The sequence below is a fragment of the Loxodonta africana genome, chromosome 17, assembly GCF_030014295.1.
Source record: "Loxodonta africana isolate mLoxAfr1 chromosome 17, mLoxAfr1.hap2, whole genome shotgun sequence".
In the NCBI taxonomy this organism is placed as follows: Eukaryota; Metazoa; Chordata; class Mammalia; order Proboscidea; family Elephantidae; genus Loxodonta; species Loxodonta africana.
The window spans coordinates 31,374,384-31,401,151 of record NC_087358.1 but is presented as its reverse complement, the minus strand read 5'-3'; the positions used below and the strand labels follow the sequence as shown (position 1 = coordinate 31,401,151).

The following is a 26,768-nucleotide window of genomic DNA, read 5'->3' as shown; positions in this document are numbered from 1 at the left end:
ATGACGAATAATTTTTCATTTAGGATTCCAGGAATCTATTTCTCTCTGAAGGCAGGTGGAGCAAGGATTCCTGCTCCCAGGTGGTGGCTGTGTCTCTAGAAGAGCTTGCTTCTCTGCCGTTGGCCCTTGCCCATGCCTACAAGGGACGCTGTCCCAGGAGTTGTGCCTGGAGCAGCTCTTTCCCACCCCATTGTCTCTGTTACTCCATCTCCTATGGAATCTCCTTTCCTATCCCATCCGCTCTACCTTAGAGTGATATGATAAGAACTATAGAAATTTTTATAGCAATTTCACTAAGAACATTGTCCGTGGTAACCCTAGAAAAGATGACTCATTCGTATGCAAGAGCATTCAGTTGGAAAATGCCTGTTTAAGATATTTAGCACCTTCTCTCTTCTGTTTTCTCTGTGTTTCAGGGTTTAACAGTCTTCTCCCCAGGATGTTTCATAAATTTCTTTGCACAAATTAGGGTCATTTCATGAATGAGTTTAGGGGGAGTCATGTCCTCTGCTATTTAGCTTTTTAATAAAGCTTGAGGAATTTGGAGATTGAATTGACTTGAATGATGTTCCTTTATAGCTGGCATTTCGATTTTATATCCTAACTTGTTTTTCTTTACCATTAGTAGAATATATCACCCGTAGGCTTTCTATAGAAAATATGGTGGCAGTCCAGTTTAGCTTCTAACTTTTGTTTATCATCCAATAAAATGGTTACATTATAGAAAACCCTTGTGTTTTTTTTTTTGCATACAGTTATTCATACTAAAATGATTATTCATAACCTCTCTCTCGATAACATAGACCAGTATCTAATTTCCTGTATGGGACAACTTTTGGTGATGTATGCAACCACAAGTATCACATTACGTGCATATTAATTAAACTGATACTGAAGTTAAGTTGTGTGTTTTCCCAGATTAAGAGAAAATTAACACCCAAATCTATCTTTCAGGCAGTCACGGAGAAGAATTTTGAAACAAAGGATTTTCGAGCCTCTCTAGAAAATGGTGTTCTGTTGTGTGAGTAAGTATTTAACGCGTTTAAAAATTAATTAAAAAATCAGGGTGTGTGTGTATGTGCATATGTGTGTGTGTGTGTGTATATGTTATGAAGTACCTTCCCCCCTCCACAGTTAAAGGGGAGATCTGATCCTTGCAAATTGATACCTCCATAGAACAAGACAGTGGGGAAGGGTTATCAGTCTCTGTATCTAAAGATAGCATTGGTGAAATATATATTATTTTTAATTAGTAAACAAGAACAATTATTGCTTGATGGACCAGTAGGGGTGGGTGGTTGAGGAAGAAGCCTTATTATATTTCACCACTTATTACTTATTCTCAGTATTCTAACATAGGCAATTGCCTGGTGTAGAAGTTAATACAAAACTTGTTTTTTAAGTAAATAGCGATGGCTGGAGAGCAAATTTAGGCAGTAGCAAATTTTTCTTTAAAGCTTTTTTATGGATTCATTGCATGACTAAAACCAGCTTGCATCATGGACTATTCATTGCATTAATATATTATTGTCGAGAACCACGTCCCAGGCTTTGGTTACCATGAGTAACTATACTGGTGTCATGATTGATGGTGTGAGGCATATGATGTACGGTTAGTGTAATGTTTGGTTCCCCAGTGGATGCCAAGTACAGTTAGCTAGATATGTTACCTAAGGGAATGGGGCAGCCAGGTGTGTGGGGTGTAAGGAAGAAATCCTGTGTAGGAGTGCAGGATGCAGAAAGAGCAAATGAACCGTAAGAATGTACTTGAGTACCCACCCATATTTTTAAAAGCACTTAATTATTCCAGCTTATCCCGTAGGTATTTATGGAATCTGTCCACTTGTAAGTACTGGAAGTGTATATACTAGAACTTAGATGATTTTGATTCTTTTTGAAGAAGCTGCAAAGACAAGAAGCTGCAAAGACCTAGTTTTATTCCTTGCTCCTTTGCTTACTAGTTGTGTACATGGGAGCAAGTGACTTAACACGTGGGCCTTATTTTTCTTACCTGTGAAGTGAGGGGAAACCCTGGTGGCATAGTGGTTAAGTGCTACAGCTCCTAACCAGGAGGTTGGCAGTTGGAATCTGCCAGGTGCTCCTTGGAAACTCTATGGGGGCATTTCTACTCTGTTGTTTAGGGTCGCTACGAGTAGGAATTGAATTGATAGCAGTGGGTTTTTTTGGTGAAGTGAGGATCATGGTATCTGATCTGCCTAATTCAGACTTGCAAAGTTCAGTAATAATATACATAAGGTATTTTTTTTTTAAATAAACTATTACACTTTTTATTTATTTATTTTTTATTACACTTTTTATAAAGACGACCATGAAGATAATTCTCTATCTCATCCGCTCTGCTGGTAGGTGTTCAAACTTCTTTGACTTAGGGTAATATTATTTAGTTGAGCCAGAGGAGGTTGTTGATATTCAACCATTTGTAACCCACAGAACTGTCAGTTTTATGAGGCTCACCCAAAGATGGAGAACAGGCATATGAAGAAGGGCCATGAATTAAATTTAAGAGCTGCTTCTCGTCTTCCCCTGATGTCACCTTCAGAATCATCATTGCCAAATAGTGTTTGAACAAATTTAAATAGGCTGCTTAGTCCATTTGGTCTCTGACAGGAAATTACTTTGTCTTGATTTGAAAATGTTAGGGTATTTACATGCTCTGAGGTTGAAGGGAAAAAAAGACCATGCTTGCTAGGAAGAGGCAGGTGATCTGCAAACTACCTTAGTGATGAGTAGTTTATCCTGGGATAGCTTTGATATCATTGCTAAGCCCCAGAAGTCTGGATAGGAGTTAGTGGGTTTATGTAGGAAGAGTGCTTATTAAGCACTGAATTGATTTTATACATATGAGAGCTCAAATATATGATCTTTTCAAAGAAGTCACTTTGTGGGTTATATCATTCCAGTGAGGAGCTGTTGCTCAAAATATTCTCAAGGGTCCTCTTTTTGGGGAGATTGCTTCTGTTAACTGTCTCATTTTAAACACGCTGAAGAGTGACACCTAATTTTTTAGTTTAAAGTGCAAATTTATGCACAAGCCTTGGCTCTGCATGATTTGAGGTAATTTCCAAAAACAGTACTGACCCCAAAAGGGTGAGCACATTGTTATTAGTGAGAATATTCAGAATTGATGAATAACTATTTTGACCACAGGTAGTCCTGTTAGAATAAATATATAGGTTCTACTTCAATGGTGACAACAAATATTTGGATGTGTATATTTGGAGGTACATTGATTTTAAAAAGTCACTTTAATTCCCAAACTTATTAAAGCTCATTATTAAGTTGTTTCCTAATTTGGATAACACGAGTTCGGAAGTGTGCATTACCAGGTAAGTCCAATCCATTTTTTTAGTGAGTCAGAATTGACTCGATAACAACAGAATTTTTTTTTCTTTTTTTTGAATTCTTTAAATAGAAGCCCTGGTGGTACAGTGGTTAAGTATTCAGCTGGTAATCGAAAGTTTCGCAGTTTGAACCCACCAGCTGTTCCTCGGGAGAAAGATGTGGCAGTCTGCTTCCATGAAGATTTAAGGCCTTGGAAACCCTATGGGGCAGTTCTACTTTGCCCTACAAGGTCACTGTGAGTCAGAATCGACTTGACAGCAGTGGGTTTGGTTTATTCTTTAAATGAATGCTTTCTAAAAGTAGCTTCAATAAATATTAAGCTGTGGTAATCAGCAATTGTGATTTACTATGTTGTTAGGTGCCGTCGAGTCGGTTCCAACTCATAGCGACCCTATGCACAACAGAACGAAACACTTCCCGGTCCTGCACCATCCTTACAATCGTTGTTATGCTTGAGCTCATTGTTGCGGCCACTGTGTCAATCCACCTTGTTGAGGGTCTTCCTCTTTTCCACTGACCCTGTACTCTGCCAAGCATGATGTCTTTTTCTAGCGACTGATCCATCCTGACAACATGTCCAAGGTATGTAAGATGCAGTCTTGCCATCCTTGCTTCTAAGGAATATTCTGGTTGTACTTCTAAGACAGATTTGTTTATCCTTTTAGCAGTCCATGGTATATTCAATATTCTTTGCCAACACCACAATTCAAAGGCATCAATTCTTTGGTCTTCCTTATTCATTGTCCACCTTTCACATGCATATGATGCAATTGAAAATACCATGGCTTGTGTCAGGCGCACCTTAGTCTTCAAGGTGACATCTTTGCTCTTCAACACTTTAAAGAGATTCTTTGCAGCAGATTTACCCAATGCGATGCATCTCTTGATTTCATGACTGCTGCTTCCATGGCTGTTGATTGTGGATCCAAGTAAAATGAAATCCTTGACAACGTCAGTCTTTTTTCCGTTTATCATGATGTTGCTCATTGGTCCAGTTGTGAGGATTTTTGTTTTCTTTATGTTGAGGTGCAATCCATACTGAAGGCTGTGGTCTTTGATCTTCATTAATAAGTGCTTCAAGTCCTCTTCACTTTCAGTAAGCAAGGTTGTGTCATCTGTATAATGCAGGTTATTAATGAGTCTCCCTCCAATCCTGATGCCCCGTTCTTCTTCATATAGTCCAGCTTCTTGGATTATTTGCTCAGCATACAGATTGGATAGGTATGGTGAGAGAATACAGCCCTGAGGCAAGCCTTTCGTGACTTTAAACCAATCAGTATTCCCTTGTTCTGTCCGAACAACTGCCTCTTGATCTATGTAAAGGTTCCTCATGAGCACAATTAAGTGTTCTGGAATTCCCATTCTTCACAATTTTATCCATAATTCGTTCTGATCCTCACAATTGAATGCCTTTGCATAGTCAATAAAACACAGGTAAACATCCTTCTGGTATTCTCTGCTTTCAACCAGGATCCATCTGACATCAGAAGTGATACTCCTGGTTCACCAGCTAATGTTTTTCAGAAGTAGACTGCCGGGTCCTTCTTCCTAGTCTGTCTTAGTCTGGAAGCTCAGCTGAAACCTGTCCTCCATGGATGACCCTGCTGGTATCTGAGTACTGGTGGCATAGCTTCAAGCATCACAGCAACACGTAAGCCCCCACAGTAGGACAAACTGACAGACACGTGGGGTGATTTACTGTAGGGACACCAAAATATTGCATGATATTTGTATTAAAAATTCTTACTCTGGATTGTGGCTCACATTGTTTATAATCCATAGCTAGCTAATGAAGGTTTATTAATCTAATAGGTGTAGGGTTGATTGAAAAACAAAAAGAAAGCCCAGGTAACTATATTCTACACAAGTCCATAACTGAAGAATGCGTAGCGAGTTGGTTTACGAAGTGATTAAGCAGGCACCGTGACATCTGCCTAACTTATAATGCCTAGGAGGAAAACAAAAGCTGCTGTTCAGAGGCCCAGTATTACAAGCCCTGACTTTTAAATTAATGGTCAATATAGTAAGCTGTCTGTCCTTAAGAATATTTTACCCGTTAGAGATCTCAAGTTTTAGCTGGAATATGATTAAGATATTTTAAAAATCTGAATTCATTTTCTTACAGGAAAAGGCTAACGTCTATTTGGTTCACTTCCGGAAAAAATTCTTTTGGAGCATAGGGTCTGCTTGTTGCCTCTTAAAAACCTGTAGGCATCCTAGTTCATTATCACCATTAAACGGTTTTCTGAATATTTCACCTAGTTCTTCAACAGTCTTTTATCCTTTGAAGTAGTTTATCCATTCTGAAAGGGCATCCTGAAATGTCAAAGTCAAGAGTTGGAGAAGGTGAGCTTATTATAGCTTTCACTAGCTGGCAATGTACTGGCATTTCAGATAGTCTAAATTGGGAATAGACTGCGCTGGGGTTTCAGACAAGATACACATGAGTAATGAAGGTAGTTATGTGCATCCATTACCTTTGAATCTGTTTGCTATTGAAGTTAGCAACTTTCGTTAATCATGTTGGTATCACTTAGTTTGATTGACTGTGGGATCTGGTGAGTTGAGGGCAGAAGAATACTTTCCCCATCAGTGTCTGTCAGATGTTTACCTTAGACACATAATCTTTCTTGGCTTTACTAAACGGTGAAATGGGAAGAAAATCTGAATTTCAGGGTCTCCTAATTAGCAAAAGCATTGACAAGCATCCATAAAGAGATTTCAGCTCCTTGTTATACTTTACTATGAATTTTACTAGTAATATCCATTAATCTGTGTCCTATTGTCAGTGTTTCTTAATGTTCATGAGGGCTGCCTTACCATTCACTTATATATATATATATATATATATATAAAGATTTGGCACGACATAAATATCCGTAACCCTCTCTTGCTCTGTTGTTTTAGCAGAATTACTTCCCTTCTCTAAACATATTGGTTGAGGCATATCCAGCTAGTGATACGAGTTAGTTATCTCCGAGTTACTCATCTTATAATGGCAACCTTAGAAATAATCAAATGAAAACATTCTTTATTCTTCTCATGAAGTAAAAAGATTTAATTGAAGGTAGTCTTATTGGATATGTCATTGGTTGGTCAGTCTGCACTTCCCATCCTTGGAACACTCCCAAGTCTTTGCTCTGTCCCAAGTCATCCATGCATATGAAGTTTATGGCTTTTTGGACACACAGCTCGTATTATTGAGAAAACATCTCACACTGTCGTTGAGCCTTCTTTTGCATTGCTTACAGCTTGGAAAGAGTGGAGAAATATGTTTACCTATTGGTTTGAGTAATCCTGTTTCTATATATGCCTACCATGTGACCACTACACTGTCTGCCTAAAAGTGCCCCAATAATGAGCATTGTTTTCTGTTCACTTACTATGGGAAACTCAGGTGATTGTTTTATGGCATCAGACAAGATGAGGAACTTTGTCACCAGTTGTCATGAGTTGAATTATGTCTCCCCAAAAAAATGTGTGTATTGATTTGGCTGGGCCGTGATTCCCAGTATTGTGTGGTTGTCCTCCATTTTGTGATTGTCATTTTATGTTAAAGAGGATTAGGGTGGAATTGTAACACACTTACTAAGGTCACATCCCTGATCCAATGTAAAGGGAGTTTCTCTGGGGTGTGGCCTGCACCACCTTTTATCTTTCAAGAGATAAAAGGAAAGGGAAGTGAGCAGACAGTGGGGGACCTCATACCACAAAGAAAGCAGTGCCAGGAATAGAGCATGTCATTTGGACCCCGGGTCCTTGTGCAGAGAAGCTCATAGTCTGAGGGAAGATTGATGAGAAGGCCAACAGGGAGAAAGCCTTCCTCTGGAGCTGATGCCCTGAATTTGGACTTTTAGTCTACTTTATTGTAAGGCAATAGACTTCTCTTTGTTAAAGCCATCCACTTGTGGTATTTCTGTTATAGCAGCACTAGATGACTAAGACACCTCTCTTCATGCCAAAAAATCCCTGTACTTTTGTTGTTTGGAAGAATGTCACACATAGTATATCAGTGCCATCAGTGGACACTTGTGACTTCTATGTGGTGCTCCATGGGAAGCCCATAGGCTCATGTGCTATCTTGGTTTTGAATTTTCTGAAATGGATAATTAACCTACATACAGTGCTCCAGAATGCTGCAACTATTTATTGACCCCAATCTATTATTATAGCATTTTGAAATTTAAGAAGTAAAAATGATTTTTATTCACTTCCAGTAGTAAACTTTGAGTATTCCAAGTTGCCGGATAACCCAGCAGAAGTAAAACAAAAAATGCTGGAGTTCAAGTTCAAAAAGATAATTTAAACAAATTTTAACTGCTTTCTATTCATGACAGTATTTTATAGGGGGCAGTATTTTATGGTTGCTGAATGAATGCATAGGAATTCTTACATACTCTTTCTTTAAGCTTCGTGTTGAGTTTTTTTCTATAATTCAGTACCTACATATAGAAAAATACATTATTTAAAAAAAATTTTTTTTTAAGGAGTGTATCAAGTTGAAGGTCAGTTTGGTAAACAATTGAAAAATCCATTTCTATTGTAGTAACCACATTCTCCACACATACATCAAGTTTTGCAGAAGTTTCTTATTTTTTGGCTTCAAGCTTAAGGGTAGAAATCTTAAACCAGTATGCTTCCTGAGCTTGGGTGTCCCATGAACAGGCCCTCCTTCCCCTAAATATGTCACGAGGAGGAGAACATGCACATCTCAGTCATAGGTCCTCTAGAAGTAAATGACAACAATATTTTACTAGAAACAGAAGGGGTAATGTGTGTGTGCTGATGTCTAACCAGTTTATATTAAAGTTAATCAGCAAGAGGTTATTATTGATGGAGGTTTTTTATGTAGTGGGGACTCTTGTGAACATGTAGAAAACCGTATGTTGGCAGTGAAATGGTGAATGTATAAAAATTCTTGTCAGTGCAATGAGAAGTAGGTTAAGTAAGTGGAATGAATATTGTAAAAAAGACAAATGTGTAATGGTATCACTTATAAATTTAGAGTAATTGTCTTATTCTAATCTCTAGAATTTATACTGACATTCATCAGTCAGAAAATTAGGTGGATGAAAACAATAGTGATAAAGTTTGGAAAAGTAATTTGGAGAAATGCATGGGACTGTTATTTTGTGTGCAGAAGTTAAAATGTTAAGCTATAAGATTTAAGAAATAAGTGATGGGCAACATTTCTGTATAGTAAATGTCAGTTAATTTATAGTTTTAATCTAATACTCATATGAAGTCTAGTTAGGCTTTTCTTAGAAATTATCTTAAGGTTCATATATAAAAATAAACAGGTGATGTCTTAGGCTAGGTTCTCCAGAGAAGCAAAACCAGTGAAGTGTTTAAATATATATTTAAAAAACAAACAAACAAAAATATATATATATATATATATATATATATATATATATATATATATATATATATATATAAAGAGAGGTTTATATCAAGGAAACAGCTCATGTGACTGTAGAGGCTGGAACATCATAAGTCTGTGGATCAGGATAGAGGCCTCTCCCGATTCCTGCAGCTGCAGAGGTTGGTGAACCCACGATCTGCAGGCAAGGCTGCAAACCTTCTCCTGGTTCACGTAGCTGCAGGGGCTGGTGAACCCCAGATTGGCAGGTCAGGGAGCAGGACTCTTGCTCACAGGGTGTGAAGATTGACGAATCCCAAAATTCTTAGGTAAGCTGCTAGCTCAAGTCCCAAGAACTGAAGGTCAGATGACAAGAGGTAGCTGCAGGATCCAGAACAAGCCAAAAACCTTGGCAAGGTGAGTAGGAAGGAAGTAGGTTGTGGAGGGTGGAGAGATGAAGGCTGAGGAACTGGTGAGCTTCCACAGGCCCCATCCCTAGTGGTATCACTCAGCAGATTCCACCATGAGGATGATTACATATCAGATTTCAGCAGGGAAGTGATCTCATCATTATACAACTGCCAAAACACTGAGAATCATGGCCCGGCCAAGTTGACACACAATCTTAACCATCACAGGTGAGAATAGGAAAAATACTAAAAGTAAAAATTTCTGTGGAACTAGCTTGTTGCAGTGTACATATGACAAAGCATGGTAATTAAGGAATATGGATTGCTTTATAGATTTACATATTAATAGAGTAGCATGGTCCAGAAATGCATTTTCAGATATGAGGATTTATGATAAAGGAGATAAGAGAAAATGGAGAAGCTATAAATCAGTCAGTTCATGGTATTGAGCTAAATAGATGGCTAAGAATTAATTTAAAAACTCAACTATAGACCACAATATAGGCTAGATTAAAATAATAAAAACCTGGAAAAATACAGTTGAAAAGTTAAAATCTTTGGATGCAGTTTAAAATTCAGATCTTTGAAGTGGTAGACAAAAAAATCACAGGAAAAAATAGATTTGAATATATTTAAATAAGTAGTCTGGCAAGAAACATTCTGAGAAAAATATTTTTAGCAAAAATGACTTAAAGATTTTATAGAACTCAACAAAATTGGTAAGGTATTCATTTTAAAACTTCACTAGACAAATTAGCAAAGGATATGAGCAAATAATGAAGAAATTAAACTGGTAAATAGTGCGATATTCACGTTCATTAGTAAGAAAGAATTTTGTGAAGCCAGATACTAGTAATAATTTAAAATCTGTTAACAAATGACAGCAAATGTGTGGCGAAATGGTATACAGTATTCTCATAGTGACCAGTCAAATGTAAGCTAGGACAGTTTTCTGTAAAGCAGTTTGTCAATATTTAGCAAGTTTATATGCTGTTTCATTTAGTACTATAATAATAAACATTTATCATATAAATCACAAAACTTTCCCCAGTAATCCTACTTTTGGGAATCTGCTGTAAGGAAGGAATGCAAAATGGAAAAAAATACATATAAAACCTCTTCATAATGGAAAATATTAAAAACAATTTAAACACCAGAGCTCTGTGTCTTGGTCATCTAGTGCTGCTATAACAGAAATACAAGTGGAAGGCTTTAACAAAGAAAAAATTATTCTCTCACTGTCTGGTAGGCTACAAGTACAAATTCAGAGTGTCAGCCCCAGGGGAAGGCTTTCTCTGTCTGTTGGCTCTGGAGGAAGGTCCTTGTGATGTGTCAGTCTTCCCTTGGTCTGGGAGCATCTCAGCGCAGGAACCTCAGGTCCAAAGGACGAGCTCTGCTCCCGGCACTGCTTTCTTGGTGGTGTGATGTCCTTGTGTCTCTCCGCTCACTTTTCTTTTATATCTCAAAAGAGATTGATTTAAGACTAAAAAAAAAAAAATTTTTTTTTTTTTAATCTTGTAGACCTCACCAATATCAACTGCCACTAATCCATGTTATTACATCATAGTGATAGGATTTACAACATATAGGAAAGTCATATAACATGGTGGACAGTCACAGAATACTGAGAATCATGGCCCAGCTAAGTTGACAGATATTTTTGGGGGACACAATTCAATCCATGACACTGTGATAGCTAAAACTGGTGAAATTTTTTACCTCCCTTAAAAGGGTGGTTGAAAAAGCTACAGCACTATGGGAAAATTGTGTAGTAGGTACCTGACACTCAGTGGGAAGACTGTCACCGCTGTTGAAGGTACTAGGGTGCCATGTGGTAGCCACTTGAATGCTGCCTGCTGGTGACAAAGTGCATGAGTTTAAGTTCCTTTTCAGGCAAGTATCAAGAGCTTGAAACCTGATAATTTTACTTCTAGAAATCAAATATCAGAGATGATTAAAGAGGTATACATGTACAGAGATAGATATACATACGTATATCCATTGCAGCATTTTGGTAGCTTTGTAGTGGTAAAAATTGGAGAAATCTAAGTCCAGCTATGGATTCTCTGGGTCGTATAAATGGTTAAGTGCTTGACTGCTGACAAGAAGGTTGGCAGTTTGAACCCACCCAGGTCACATCAGGAGAAAGGCCTGGTGATCTGCTTCCGAAAGGTTACAGCCTTGAAAACCCTATGGAGCACAGTTCTACTCTGAAGCACATGGGGTCACCAGGAGTTGGAATCTACTGGACAGCAACCGTTTTTTTTTTTTATTTAAGTCCAACTATAATAGAAAAACTCTTAAAGTTATCTTATACCACTCTCCTTTTTATGAACGGACTGAAAAGAAGTAACATTACTTACAGAGCTAGTAAACAGAACCAGAACAGGATCCCAGAGTCACCCTGCTGGATACTCTTTGCTTTTGATGTGGTATTGGGAAGTGTCCTGCTGCTCAGTGAGATCTACTGGTGCTGTAATTACTTAGGTTTCTTGGAAAAAGGGGAACCTACTGTCACCGCTCAAATTTTGCATCACTGCAGGATGCTTCAGGCATGACAGTGAGGCCAAGTAAGAATGCCCCGTCATAACCAAATGGTGACTGTAACTTACATTGGTACTGAGTGGATGCTGTTGCATGTTCTTTCCCATCTTAGCACTTATTGTTAACTTTTTATTTGTATTATAGGTAATTCAGCAGTATTCAAACTATTACCACGGGAATTCTGAAAATTATATTAATCTTACTGTCAGTCTTTGAAAATGCTAAAGTGATCATAAATGCTTACATTGAATGCTTTTCAACTTTTAAATTTTTATCATATATACTGATTATTTTGCCCATGAAAAATGTGATCACTAACCACTTAATGTGATTTTTATTTTAGAACCATTATAGCTTATGAATTTAGATAGAGGTAATTAATGAAAGGAAACCCTGGCGGGGGAGTGGCTAAGTGCTACAGCTGCTAACCAAAGGGTCGGCAGTTCGAATCCGCCAGGAGCTGCTTGGAAACTCTATGGGGCAGTTCTACCCTGTCCTATAGGGTCTCTATGAGTTGGAATCGACTTGATGGCACTGCGTTTGGTTTTGGTTTTTTGATTAATTAATGAGAAATTATAGTAAGGATTTATTTAAGGCAACTAGTCCAAATTAGTATAATAGCTGACAGAGCGTTTACAACATTTAACAATTAGGAGAGAGCATTAAGATTTAACTTGCTGGGATGTGTGATTGTTGGTAAAAGGAAAAAAATGATTTCCAGCATGTCACTGAATTGAAAAGTAACATTTTTCTAAATTTATTTCTATAAAGAAAATTGAGGTTTTAAATCATTAAAAAAAAGTTCTGAATTGAATGTTAGGCAGTGGGTTTTAGCAAACATTTTCAAAAATCCAAACCCACCACCGTCGAGTTGATTCTGACTCATGGCGACCCCATATACAGAGTAGAACTGCCCCATAGGGTTTCCAAGGCTATAAATCTTTACAGAAGCAGACTGCCACATCTTTCTCCCGAGGAGTGGCTAGTGGGCTTGAACCACTGAGATCTTGGTTAGCAGCCGAGTGCTTAACCACTGCACCACCAGGCTCCTTAAACATTTTTAAAGCACCTGCTAAATGCCAGGTACCTTGCTAAGTGCTAGGGAAGACTGTTTGAAATGAGAGTTGGTCCTTTTCCTTAGTGCTTCACTGTCTGGTTGCTCTGCGGCTAACCCTAGCACAGTGCTCTGCCGTTAGTAAACACGTTTCTTGTGCAAAACTTGTGTCTGCAGGAAAAGTAGGCAAAGGATTAAGTGCCAGATAACAGATAAAACAAAACTTATTGCTCTGTAATTGGTGAAGAAATTGGTGATATCTTCATAATATCTTTTTTTAAAGCTACTAATAGGAAAAGTTTGGCAAATGTGGGACATATGTTTAGACAGTGGTTGATGGAAAGACATTAGATACGTGTTTGTGTGAATGATTAACAATAATTCTTAGGTAAAAAATTGTTAGTGTATCAATACATTCTTTTTATTGGCCTATAAAATTGTTTATTCTTTCCCCCATACCTGTACTATCCAGAAAACAAGAACTATAAAAGAAGATAATGAGGAGAGGAGGGAAATTATTTTCCTCTTTCTTGGCCCCAGCAGAGGGTTCAGGCACAGATGATATGACAAGTTCAAGCAGCTCACAGGCACATTAGCAGGCCACTGGAGCCTACCTCAGATAATTCTTGGGTGGAGGCCCTTCAGTCTGGTCTGTTGTGGATGTTGGTTTCGTTTTGTTAATTGGGTCAGTCCTATCTTCTGTACGATTACCAGGATTGGATGTCCCTTCCTCCTGTGTTAAGTTTGGGGGATATTCATACTCATCTTCTGGTACTCCGAATCCCTTCTCTTGTCAGATGTGTTTTATTTAGTTTTTCAGATACAGCTCCTCACCTCTCATCCAGGTTCTTTATCAGCCGTAAATCATAATTTCTCACTCAGGCTTTCACAGAGTGAACTGGTGTGTATATTTGTGCACACTTAAATACCGTGACAAATACTGTTCTACATTACATTTTTCACACATTCTTTATACTGACTGACATGATTTAGACTCCCAAATTTAGATCTCTAGCTTAAATTCTCTATTTGGTATGCATACAGCCAGCTGCCCATATGACGTGTCCACTTGCTATTTAAATAGGTATCCTATGCTTAAGGTCAAAACCAGATCCTCACATGCTTCCCCAACATGCTACCCCATAGTGTTTCTCATCTCAGCTGACGGTAACTCCATTCTTCTGGTTGCTCAGGCTAAAAATTTGGAGTCACTCTTAATTTTCTTTTCTCTTACTTGGTCGGTAAATCCTTCAAATAAATCCAAAATCTGTCTCTTACCACCTTTGCTGCTACCACTTTAAGCTACAAACAAACAAACAAACCTGTTGCCGTCCAGTCAATTCCAACTCATAGTGACCCTATAGGACAGAGTAAAACTGCCCCATAGGGTTTCCAAGGAGTGGCTGGTGGATTCGAACTTCCAACCTTTTGGTTAGTAGCCAAGCTCTTAACCACCATGCCACCAGGGCTCCACTTTGAACTAAGCTACTGTCATTTCTCACTGGATTTCGTGGGTTAGTCAAAAAGTTGCTACTAAGATTCCAGTTCATACATGCATAGGTTTATTCTAAACAAAACATATTTCAACATCTCTGCAATCAGCGGATGACTGCAGACAAGTTCTCTTGGTAATACACTTGTCTTAGTCTCATTAAGGTGCCTTCAAAAAAAAAAAAGGGTACTTTTTGTGCCATGGAAAAAAACTGTTTTGAGGTCAGGGCAAATACCAAATTTTTAACAAAACTCAAGTGGACTTCTTCCCAAATCGTTGAAGCTTTGCAACAAGTTTATGGAAATGCTGCCCCACATAAAACAAATCTCTCTCTCTCTCTCTCTCTTTTTTTTAATTGTGCTTTAGGTGAAAGTTTATAGTTCAAGTTAATTTCTCATACAAAAATTTGTACACTTATTACTATGTGACCCTAGTTGCAGTCCCTGTAATGTGACAGTACACTCCACCTTTCCATCCTGGGTTTCCTGTATCCATTCAGCCAGCTACTGTCCCTTTCTGCGTTCTCATCCTGCCTCTGGACAGGAGTTGCCCATTTAGGCACATGTATCTACTTGAACTAAGAAGCACCTCTTCATGAGTATTATTTTATGCTTTATATAGCCGAGTGTTATCTTTGTCTGAAGAGTTGGCTTTGGGAATGGTTTTCATTCCGGGTTAAGAGAGAGCCCAAGGGCCATGTCTTCAGGGGTTCCTGCCATCTCAGTCAGACCACTGAGTCTGGTCTGTTTACTAGAATTTGAGTTCTGCACTACTCTTTTTTCCTGTTCCATCAGGGACTCTGTTGTGTTCCCTGTCGGGGTGATCAATGGTGTTAGCCAGGCACCATCTTTTTCTTCTGGTCTCAGGGTGATGGATTCTCTTGTTTATTTGGCCCTTTTGTCTCTTGAGCAAATATTTTCCCACTGTCTTTGGTGTTCTTCATTCTCCTTTGCTCCAGGCGAGTTTGGACCAATTGATGAATCTTAGATGGATGCTTGCAAGCTCTTAAAATCCCAGACGCCGCTCACTGAGGTGGAATGCAGAACATTTTCTTAATAAACTTTGCTATGTCAATTGATCTAGAAGTCCCCTGAAACCATGATCCCCAGACTCCTGCCTCTGCTACTCTGTCCCTTCTATTCCTATTTTGCTGAGATTTTTTTTTTATCATGAATGGGTATTGGACTTTGTCAAAAGCCTTTTCTGCATCAATTTATAAGATTATGTGGTCCTTGTCTTTTGTTTTATTTAAATGATGGATTACATTGTTTTTGTAATGTTGAACCATCCCTGCATACTTGGTATGAATCCCGCTTGGTCATAGTGAGTTTTTTTTTTTTTTTGATGTTGAATTCTGTTGGCTAGAATTTTGTTGAGAATTTTTGCATCTAAGTTCATGAGGGATATAGGTCTGTAATTTTCTTTTTTTGATGTCTTTACCTGGTTTTGGTATCAGGGTTAGGCTGGCTTCATAGAATGAGTTCACGAGTATTCCATCCTTTTCTTGCTTAGAAATACCTTTAGTAATACTGGTGTTAACTGTTCTCTGAAAGTTTGATGGAAATCTCCAGCAAAGCTCTCAGGCCCTTCGCTTCTTTTTGTTAGGAGTTTTTAAATTATCTCTTCAGTCTCTTCTTTTGTTACAGGTTTATTTAGTTTTTCTACCTCGGTTTGTGTTAGTTTAGGTAGGTAGTGTGTTTCTAGAAATTTGTCTATTTCCTCTAGGTTTTCAAATTTGTTGGAGTACATTTTTCAAAGTATTCTGTTACGATTCTTTTAATTTCAGTTGAGTCTGCTGTGATATCGCCCATCTCATTTTCTTACTTGGGTTATTTGCTTCATCTCCTGTTTTTCTTTTTTCAGTTTGGCCAGTGGTTTATCGATTTTGTTGATCTTTTCAAAGAACCAACTTTTGGTCTTGTTAACTCTTTCAATTGTTTTTCTATTCTCTATTTCATTTATTTCTTCTTAATTTTTATTGTTTTCTTCTGGTGCCTGTGGGCGTCTTTCGCTGCTTTCTATTTGTTTGAGTTGTGGGGTTAATGTTTTGATTTTGGCCCTTCTTTTTGAATGTGTGCACTTACTGTTATAAATTGACCTCAGAGCACTGCTTTTGCTGTGTCTCAAAGGTTCTGGTAGGATGTGTTTTCATTCTCATTTGGCTCTGTTAATTTCTTTATTACATTCTTGATTTCTCATATAACTCAGTTTTTGAGGAAGGTGTTCAGTTTCCATGTATTTGATTTTTTTCCTTGCTTTTTCTCTTATTGATTTTTGCTTTTATTGATTTACGCTATGAGTCGGAATCGACTCGATGGCACTGGGTTTTTTTTTTTTTTACAGTCAGAAAAGATGCTTTGTAATATTTTGATGTTTTGGATTCTATTAAGGCTTACTTTGTGGCCTAATATATGGCCTCTTTTGGAGAATGTTCCATGTGTTTTGGGAAAGAAAGTATACTCAGCTGCTGTTCGGTGTAGTGTTCTGTATATGTCTATGAGGGTCAAGTTGGCGGGCTGTGGCATTTAGATCTTCCTTGTCTTTATTGAGCTTTTGCCTGGATGTTCTGTCCTTCACCGAAAGTGGCGTGTTGAAGTCTCTTGCTATTGTTATGGAGCTATTTCTCTTTTCAGTGCTCTTAGAGTTGGTTTTATGTATTTTGGAGGCCTGTCATTGGGTGCGTAAATATTTTTTATGGTTATGTCCTCCTGGTGTATTGACCCTTTAATCATTATATAGTATCCTTCCTTATCCTTTGTGGCAGATTTTGCTTTAAAGTCTGTTTTGTCAGAGGTTAATGTTGCTGCTCCTCTTTTTTGATTGTTGTTAGCTTGATGTATTATTTTCCATCCTTTGAGTTTTAGTTTGTGTCTTTGAGTCTAAGATATGTCTCTTATAGACAGAATATTGATGGACCCTGTATTTTTTTAAATCCGTTTTGCCACTCTGTCTCTTTATTGGTATATTTAGTCCATTTACATTCAGCATAATTATTGATACGTATGAGTTTAGTGCTGACATTTTGATGTATTTTTTTGTGTGTGTGTGTTGTTGTCAGTTTCTTCGTTCCACTTAATTATCTGTGCTGAGTCATTTTTCTTTACGTATTTTCTTTTCGTCTTTTTCATTGTTGTTGATTTTGTATTTGCTGAGTCTTTATGTTTTTCTTCTTTTTTACTTTGGTGTGTAGGATTGTCAGTTTCCTTTGTGTTTACCTTAATATTTGCCTCTATTTATCTATGTTTAAACCAATCTTTTATTTCTTGATATCCACTTGACCGCCTCTCCATATGAAAGTTCTATGACTGCATTATTTAGTCCCTCTTTTTTTGTTTAAATGTTGTCATCTTTTACATATTGACATCTCTGTTTCCCTATTTTCAGTGTTTTAGCTTTGATTTATTTTTGTGGCTTCCCTATCTGGGTCGATATGTGGTTGTTCTGTCCTGTGTTCTAGTCTTGCATTGTTATCTGATGTTATTGACTCTTTAATCGGAGGACTCCCTTTAGTATTTCTTGTAATTTTGGTTTGGTTTTTACAAATTCCTTTAGCTTCTGTTTACCTGGAAATGCCCTAATTTCGCCATCATATTTCAGAGGCGGTTTTGCTAGATATGTAATTACTGCATGGCAGTTTTTTTCCTTCAGGGTTTTATATATGTCATTCCATTGCTTTCTTGCCTGCATGGTTTCTGCTGAGTAGTCAGAGCTTACTCTTTTTGACTCTCCTTTGTAGATGACTTCTTGTTTGTTCCTAGCCCCTGTTAAAATTCTCTCTTTATCTTTGGTTTTGGCAAGTTTGATTATAATATGTCTTGATGACTTTCTTTTGCAATCTACCCTGTGTGGGGTTCAGTGAGCTTCTTGGATAGCTATCTTCTCATCTTTCATGATATCAGAGAAGTTTTCTGCCAACAAATCTTCAGCAATTCTCTGTATTTTCTGTTATCCCTCCTGTTCTGGTACTGCAATCACTCATAGGTTATTCCTCTTGATAGAGTCCCACGTAATTCTTAGGGTTTCTTCATTTTTTCAAATTCTTTTATCTGAGTTTTCCTCAAATAAGTTGGTATGAAGTGTTTTATCTTCAGCCTCAGTAATTCAGATTTCCATTGCCTCACCTCTGCTCCTATGACTTTCTATTGAGTTATCTAATTCTGAAATTTTATTATTAATCTTTTGGATTTCTATTTTCTGTTCCTGCATGGATTTTTGTAGCCTATTAAATTTGTCATTATGGTTTTGTATAACTTTCTTAAGTTCCTATGTTGCTTTGCCTGTGTGTTCCTTGGCTTGTTCTACGTTTTGCCTGATCTCTTGAAGAGCTCTGTATATTAATTGTTTTGAATTTTACCTCCAGGAGTTCTAAGAATTTTTCTTCCTCCAGGAGGTTTCTTGGTTCTTAGTTTTGGTTGCTTGCTGAAGGCATCACAGTCTGCCTCTTTATGTGATTTGATATTGACTGTTGTTTCTGAGCTTTCAATAAGTTATTATATATATTTATGCTTGCTTACCATGTCCTGGCTTCTTGTTTTGTTTTGATATGCCCAAATAGGCTGGTCATGTGAGTTACTTTGATTATTGGCGTCTTTGAAACTCTCACGTCCTGTCACCAGGTGGTTAGAGCTGCTGTTAGGCATGTGAGCCCAGGAGTCCATTTACTTTTCTTGTGTGGATTCAACTTAGGTGTCCTGGTTGTTGCTTGCTGAGTGTGTGGTGTAGGCTCTTACCTACAGTCCTAGATGAGCAGGGCTACGTAGGGGTGATTGTAGAAGGCACAGGTATCTGGCTGTAGTAGGGGGTTATGTGCTAAGGAAGGTAGGGGGCTCATGGCTGCACCTGAGTTCCTGGGTGGAAGGCATGTCCCTGTCCCCTAGAGGGCATAGGTGGGTGCTTTTTGGAACTGGACTTTGGGCACCCAGTGCTGTTTGCTGTAAATACTGGGAAGCACCATTTCTTCTCATACCCCTGTCTTGGCTGGCTAGGAAGAGTAGGTGGAGCCAACAGCCCTCAGGCCCCTGATGTGGGTAGGTGAGGACTCTGTTTAATGCGAAGGATGGTGTCAAATGTCACGAATCTGGTGCTCCCCCTTAGCTGTTCTGGTTGAAAATAGGCTTCAGTTATATACCCTATTGTACTATGCTAATGAGGACTTATGCGGTTGAAATGGGCCCACACAGATCTATACAGGGGTGAAAGGCATTCAGAGTCTATGGACCCTTTATGCCTATGCCTAGGCAAAGGGGCTGTGGCTGCCCTGAGGTTTAGGGGAGCTGGCAAATTATTTTTTTTGTTCTGTTATTTGTATGTTAATTTGTTCCCTCACCAAAGCTGGGAGAATGGCTCAAAGCGCAGGAGGGGTCCCATTTCTGGCCCGGGGGTGTGGCAATTGCTGAAGCCAGATGGGGACCAGAGCAGAGTGGGGAGGGAGTGGGTAAATGGGAAGGAGGTGCTTCCTTTGTAATAGATTAGACTCTTGCACTTAACTTTTCACAGATCTTTCGTTGCTTTCCCCTGGTTCCCCAGGCATGTGCAGACTCTCTGCCACTTGGTTTCTCCCAGTGTGGAAAATGTGTCCTGAACACTACTGCTTCCCTTGGCCTGAGTGCACTGGCTGATACAGCCTGCAGGGTGCCAGCTTGGTCAGGCCTGGCAAATCCTCGCTGCTTCTGAACTGTCTCTCTCACCCCCAGCTGCTCTGTCTGACTCCTCAACTTTGTCTTTCAGGTTCAGGGCTCCTAGATTGTCATATATAATTGATTCACTTGTTTTGGGGGTCTTTGTTGTACGAGGGACCCCAGGAAGCATCTGACTAGTCCGCCATCTTGGCCCCACCTCTGTTGATACATTCTTTGAAGTCAGTCTGTTTGGTATATTTTGAAAATCATTAGAATTAGGAAGCTGAAATGTGTCCCTAAATTTTGTATTCAGCTGTAGAGCTTTCTGATAAAGAGAAAAATGAGGTTTAGAGTTTGGAGCTGGCTTTTGGAGACTAACGGAGAGTAGAGCATGAAATTCTAGTTCTCATTAAAACCGCTCATAACACTCTATAGATAAGCTAGTTGTACATAAAGCTCGTCATATTGAATCTTTTTTGAGTGTCAAACCTTGATAAGTTATATTTAACATCAGGTCAAGTTCATTGATGGTAAGGTGTTTGGACAGAGCCAGCTTTTCCTGTTGGAAGGAGTAGATGGCGTGCCGGTGGGGGGAAGGAAGAAGAAAAAGAAATAGACAGCAACTTAAAGGATGGGCTGAAGGTGAGGGGTTGCAGTCCTTATTGGTATTGCTGTTCCATGGGAAGTATCAAATGACTAGATGTTTTCTGTTCTGGTTTAAAGAGCTCCTTAAACCTCTGAAGTGCTAACATAGTGTATAATCGAATTTAAGCTGTGGCCTAAGGGAATGCTTGGGGAAGTAGAGGTTTAATATTAGAAAATGGGAACAAGGAAGCCATGAAACTATTGTTACTAAACGGGGTTAGAGAGATGGAGCATGGGGATACAGGGAGATCAAATAAGCCCTTGACTGATTCTAGGTCCTAATGTACAGAGTCATCTGGAAGGTTATTATGCTATCTGATTGTGTTTTTTTGTTCATTAGGTGAAAGTTTACAGAGCAGATTAGGTTCTCATTAAACAATACACATATTGTTTTGTGGCATTGGTTGCCAGCCCCATGACGTGTCAGCTCTCTCTTACTCGACTTTGGGTTTCCCATTTCCATTAGTCTGGCTTTCTTGTCCCCTCCTTATTCTAGTCCTTGTGCCTGGCTGGTGTGCACATTTAGACTCATACAACACACATAGTTGAATTCCATGTGTTATTGTTTTATAGGCCTGTTTTCTTTTGGGTGAAGGGTGAACCTTAGGAGTGACTTCAGTACTGAGTTAAAAGGGTGTCTGGGTATGTTATCTAATTCTTGAATCAAGCCAGTGACCTGAACTCAGTGTTGCCTTAAAGAATTCCATATGTGTAATTGAAGAACACTTATTGTACAAATAAGTTATATTTGTAAAAGATAATACTGTCTCCATAGACAACACTTGTACTTGATATTTGACATGAGGCTCTGCCCCTATTCCTTGAGGTATACATAAATTTTACAAAAATTTAGTATTATAAAATTAATTTTTCTCCCTAGGAGAAATACCCTAAAAGTCCTTCCTTTAATTGTATATGAAAATAATGCATATGAGTTTGACAAATATTGATCATCCAAATTCATGATTAATAATTTGGATGACCAATATTTGTCAAACTTATATGTACATTTTCTCCACATCCTAGTGCTTATACTGATGACTATTGTAATAGTCAGCAAAATAAAATACCATTTTCCTCTAGTGACTCAACTTTTTAGAGGTTAATTTGTATGTTATCCAGACGCTTGTTTTTTCCTTGCGGTCGTTTCCGTGTTTACACACATAGTAGAAGGCTCAGGAGTGGAGAAGGAATACTAATCCACTGTGTGTGCACTACTTCTAGTATTAGCTCTGGAACCTTCTGATGAGGATGAAGTCAATTGACTCATTATTGGGAGGCCTTGACTCGATGGCACTGGGTTTTTTTGGGGGGGGGGTTCATTTATCTATGCTATTTCCTTTACCTCTACCCCTTATTTCTGTTGGCTAGTTTAACTTAGAGCTAACTGTTATTATCCATTCCAGAAACTGTACTTTAAAGCATTCTTTTGATATTACTAACCCTGAAATACAGAGTGATAAGTGAAGTATACAGGTAAATGGAATGATCTGGCAAAAGTTACCAGTGACTCAGATGGGTGGAGCAGGAATTTATGACACTTCTTTTCATAGTCCTTGAGGACTAAGGTGTGCCTGACCCTAGCCATGATATTTTCAGTTGCCTCATGTACGAAAGCTGAATAATGAATAAGGAAGACCAGAGAAGACTTGATGCCTTTGAATTATGGTGTTGGCAAAGAATATTGAATATACCATGTACCAGAAGTGCTCCCTTGTCTATGCCAAGAAGTCTGGAAGACAGTTACCTTGGCCAACCGACTGGAAGACATATGTATTTATGCTTATTCCAAAGAAAGGTGATCCAACCGAATGTGAAAATTATTGAACAGTATCACTAATATGACATGCAAGTAAAATTTTGCCAAAGATCATTCAAAAGTGTTTGCAGCAGTACATTGACAGGGAACTGCCAGAAATTCCAGCCAGATTCTGAGGAGGATGTGGAACCAGGGATTTCGTTGCTGATGTCAGATGGATCCTGGCTGAAAGCAGAGAATACCAGAAAGATGTTTACCTGTATGTAATTTACTATGCAAAGGCATTTGACTGTGAAATCATAACAAATTATGGATAACAATGCAAGTAATGGGAATTCCAGAACACTTGGTTGTGCTCGTGAGGAACCTGTACATAGGCCAAGAGGCAGTTCTTAGAACAGATCAAGGGGATACTGAGTGGTTTAAAGTCTGGAAAGATCTGCACCAGGGTTGTACCTTTTCAGCATACTTATTCAATCTGTATGCTGAGCAAATAATCTGAGAAGCTGGACTATATGAAGAAGAACGGGGCATCACAATTGGAGGAAGACTCATCAACAACCTGTGTTATGCAGATGATACAACCTTGCTTACTGAAAGTGAAGAGAAGTTGAAGTGCTTACTGATGAAGATCAAAGACCACAGCATTCAGCATGGATTGCACCTCAACATAAAGAAAACAAAAATCCTCACAACTGGACCAATAAGCAACATCACGATAAATGGAGAAAAGATTGAAGTTGTCAAGGATGTCAATTTACTTGTATCCACAATCAACAGCCATGGAAGCAGCAGTCAAGAAATCAACGGATGCATTGCACGGGCAAATCTGCTGCAAAAGACCTGTTTAAAGTGTTAATAAGCAAGGATGTCACCTTGAAGACTAGGGTGCCCCTGACCCAAACCATGGTGTTTTCAGTTGCCTCATGTGCATGTGAAAGCTAGACAATGAATAAGGAAGACCAAAGAAGAATTGACACCTTTGAATTGTGGTGTTGGTGAAGAATATTGAAAGTACCATGGACTGCCAAAAGAACAAACAAACCTGTCTTAGAAGACGTACAGCCAGAATGCTCCTTAGAAGCAAGGATGGCAAGACTATGTCTCACATACTTTGGACATGTTATTAGGTGGTATCAGTCCCTGTAGAAGGATGTCATGCTTGGTAAAGTAGAGGGTCAGTGAAAAAAGGGAGACCCTCAATGAGATGAACTGACCTGGTGGCTGCAACAATGGGCTCAAGCGTAAGTAACAACAATTGTGAGGATAGCGCAGGACCGGGCAGTGTTTCGTTCTGTTGTTTACAGAGTCACTATAAGTCTGAACTGACTCGATGGCACCTGACAACAACAGCCAAAAGAACGAACAAATCTGTCTTGTCAGAAATACATCCATACTGCTCCTTAGAAGCAAGGATGGCAAGACTGCGTCTCACATACTTTGGACACGGTATTAGGAGGGATCAGTCCCTGGAGAAGGACATCATGCTTGCTAAAGTAGAGGGTCAGTGAAAAAGAGGAAGGCCCTCAGCGAGATGGATTGACACAGTGGTTGCAACATGGGCTCAAACACAGCAGTGATTGTGAGGATGGCGAGGAGCAGCAGTGTTTTCCTTCTGTTGTATGTTAGATCACTATGAGTCAAGAGCCAACTCCATGGCACCTAACAATAACAACAACAACAACTTGTTTAATAAGGAAAAATAGTACCAAACTTTCCTGAGATTTTATATATTGCCTCAGCTCATATTGGCATTTATTTTGTATCCCTGGAAGATTGTATTAAATTTTTTTTTAATTTTATTTTGGTGGAAATACATGTAACAAAACGTACATCGTTTCAACAATTTCTACATGTACATTCCAGTAACATTGATTAGATTTCAAATTGTGCAACCATTCTTGCTGTTTTTTTTTTCAAATTGTTCCGTAAACTCAATGCCCCCTAAGCAAAAACTCTCCCTTCCCCCCCTTCCTTCTACCTCTGGTCACCACTAATGATTTTTGATGATTTCTATATATTTGCTTATTTCATATAAATAAGATCACACAGTATTTGTCCTTTTGAGATTGACTTCTTTTGCTCAGCCTGATGTTTTCAAGGTTCATCCATGTTGTGGCATGCATCTGGACTTGACTTCACTTTATGGCAGAGTAGTATTCTATTTTATAGGGTCGCTATGAGTCGGAATCGACTCGACGGCACCGGGTTACTGGGTAGTATTCCATTGTGTGTATGTACCACATTTTGTTTAGTTTATCCGTTCACCTGCTGGTGGACGTTTTGGTTGTTTCTGCCTTTTGGCTATCATGAGAAGTGCAGTGAATACTAGTGTACAGGTTTCTGTTTGCATTTCCACCTTCATTTCTGCTGGGTGTAGAAAGATTGCATTTTAAGATCTAACTTATAGGAGGGTCAAGCTGTAGGACTGGCAAGCTAGTGGTCAGCACCTGCAACTAATTTCTTGAGTTTTACTCTTCCAGAATTATGCTTCTGTTAAGTAATGCTTCAGTTGATTGTTCTTGTATGCGTGGCAACAATTCCTGCAGTAATAGAATTAAAGAAATATCTGGCTAATAGAGAAAAACTAGAAGATTGAATTTGGAATTTTCATTTCTGATGAACCTGCTAAATTCTCCTCTGGCCCCTCAATTAGTGATTGAAGAAAAATCATGTGGCCACAGAGGGAGAAAGCCTTCCTTCTATGTGGCTTTCAGTGCACGAATCAGAAATTAGGAATCATGCAGTGACAATCCGGGAAAATTCTACAGATTTCTATCTTACTGTCTGTATCGTCTAAAGATCTTCGTATGAAGAAACTATGAAAATTGACAAACTGCTTTACCAGACTAATTTTTTCTTAAGTCATTGTTGTAATTTTGAATATTGTTGAACGATGTACTGAAGGTTATTAAATTGAGACTTTTGTCTTCTTTTTAGCACATTCAAGGGTAAGTCTCTGGAACGTTGAAGCAGCAACATTTCTCAAGCTTCAGAATTTTTTCTGTGGCTCATTGTGAAGAAGAGACCAGTAAATTAAGAATGTTTGGGTTTTTTTTTTCATTTGTATTTGCTTTCTTTTTAGAGCTATATTACAAAATAGAGAACGGTGGTTGTTTTTTTTTATTTTGGATGGATTATTGAATAGGAGAAATAACAGTTTCAAGATACTGTGTTCTGGCAGTTACTAATTATTAAGCAACCAAGCTAGCTAGCATTAATAGAAAACCATGTGTAAAACAGCGGACTAAGTTCTCGGTTGCTAACCAAAAGGTCTGCAGTTCGAATCCACCAGCCTCTCCTTGGAGTCCCTGTGGGGCAATTCTACTCTGTCCTATAGGGTCGCTATGAGTTGGAATCAACTCGATGGCAATGAGTTATTTATTTTTTGGGCGGGGGAAGGTGGTGCAGGCTGTTACAATTGGAGTTAAAAATAAGTTTTTTATTCCTAGGAAGACATGATTAGTGTTACGTTTTTACATGATATGGTACTGTATCAGTGAAAAACAAAAATGTAGAACTCACAGTAATCTACATTTAGAATAAAAAATTGCAATAGTCAAACTAGATTTTTTTTAGTGTTTTATATTTGGAGATTTATAGATCTCTTTACAGTATCTGGAAACCTGGTGTCATAGTGGCTTGAATCCACCAGGCACTCCTTGGAAACCCCATGGGGCAGTTCTGGTCTGCCCTATAGGGTTGCTATGAATCAGAATCCACTTGACGGCAGTGGGGTTTTTTTTTTTGGTAACAGTATCTGTCATAATAACCGAAACTTGTTAAACATTGCATTCCAAGGTGATTGTTAGGCCATTTTGGGGACTTTTGGTACACTTAAGTTTAAATGATACCCAGCTGGTCTGCTGTGGTGAAAACAATCAATCATGGGATTGAATGAGTTAACAGTAAGGAATAGTTTACTATTTGTATGAGTTTCCCTGTACCCTTTAATCTGGCAAAATGACAGGGGTTTGAAGCTACCTTTTAAAATAAGGATCTGTTTGAGGGGAAAAAAAAAATCAGTGAAAACTACTAATAGAAAAAAGTGTTTTTAGGGCCAAGTAAACTAAATGTTGATGAAGAGATTCTTAAGCCGACTATTTGAAACAGAATCAAATATTACCTTTCTTTAGTGAATTTGCAACTAACCATTTTTAAGGACATGGCTTTGGATATAGAAGTGTGTCTGTCTGTTCTGGGAAGGATCACTGATCATTGGTGTAGCCCTGTTCCTCACTTGTTTTCTTGGTTGTTTACTTTTTGATGAACTCCTGGGTCTGAATAGCATATTGGGCATGGAATAGTGACATACATGATTTTTGAGAATGTTAAAAAGAACACTAAACTGATACTGGCTTTCTTATAATTGCAAATTTTTTTTTCTTTGTTCACTTTCAGTTTGATTAATAAGCTTAAACCTGGCATCATTAAGAAGATCAATAGACTGTCAACGCCAATAGCAGGTTTGGTAAGTAATAAAATATCTTCAAAATGAGACTTCTTTGTCTTTGAAATGTA

The 26,768-nt window shown here is 38.4% G+C and overlaps 1 protein-coding gene across 7 annotated transcripts in view; it reads left to right on the top strand.

Annotated features, from left to right (window-relative positions):
* The window catches only part of LMO7 (LIM domain 7), a 281,227-nt gene that overhangs the window by 111,120 nt on the left and 143,339 nt on the right, over positions 1–26,768 (top strand). For all 7 annotated transcript variants that reach the window (XM_064270029.1, XM_064270027.1, XM_064270028.1 and 4 more), the window contains exons 2-3: positions 955–1,025; positions 26,649–26,718. In XM_064270029.1, the coding sequence (XP_064126099.1) occupies positions 955–1,025; positions 26,649–26,718 (141 nt within the window). The remainder of the gene's footprint in view (positions 1–954; positions 1,026–26,648; positions 26,719–26,768) is intronic.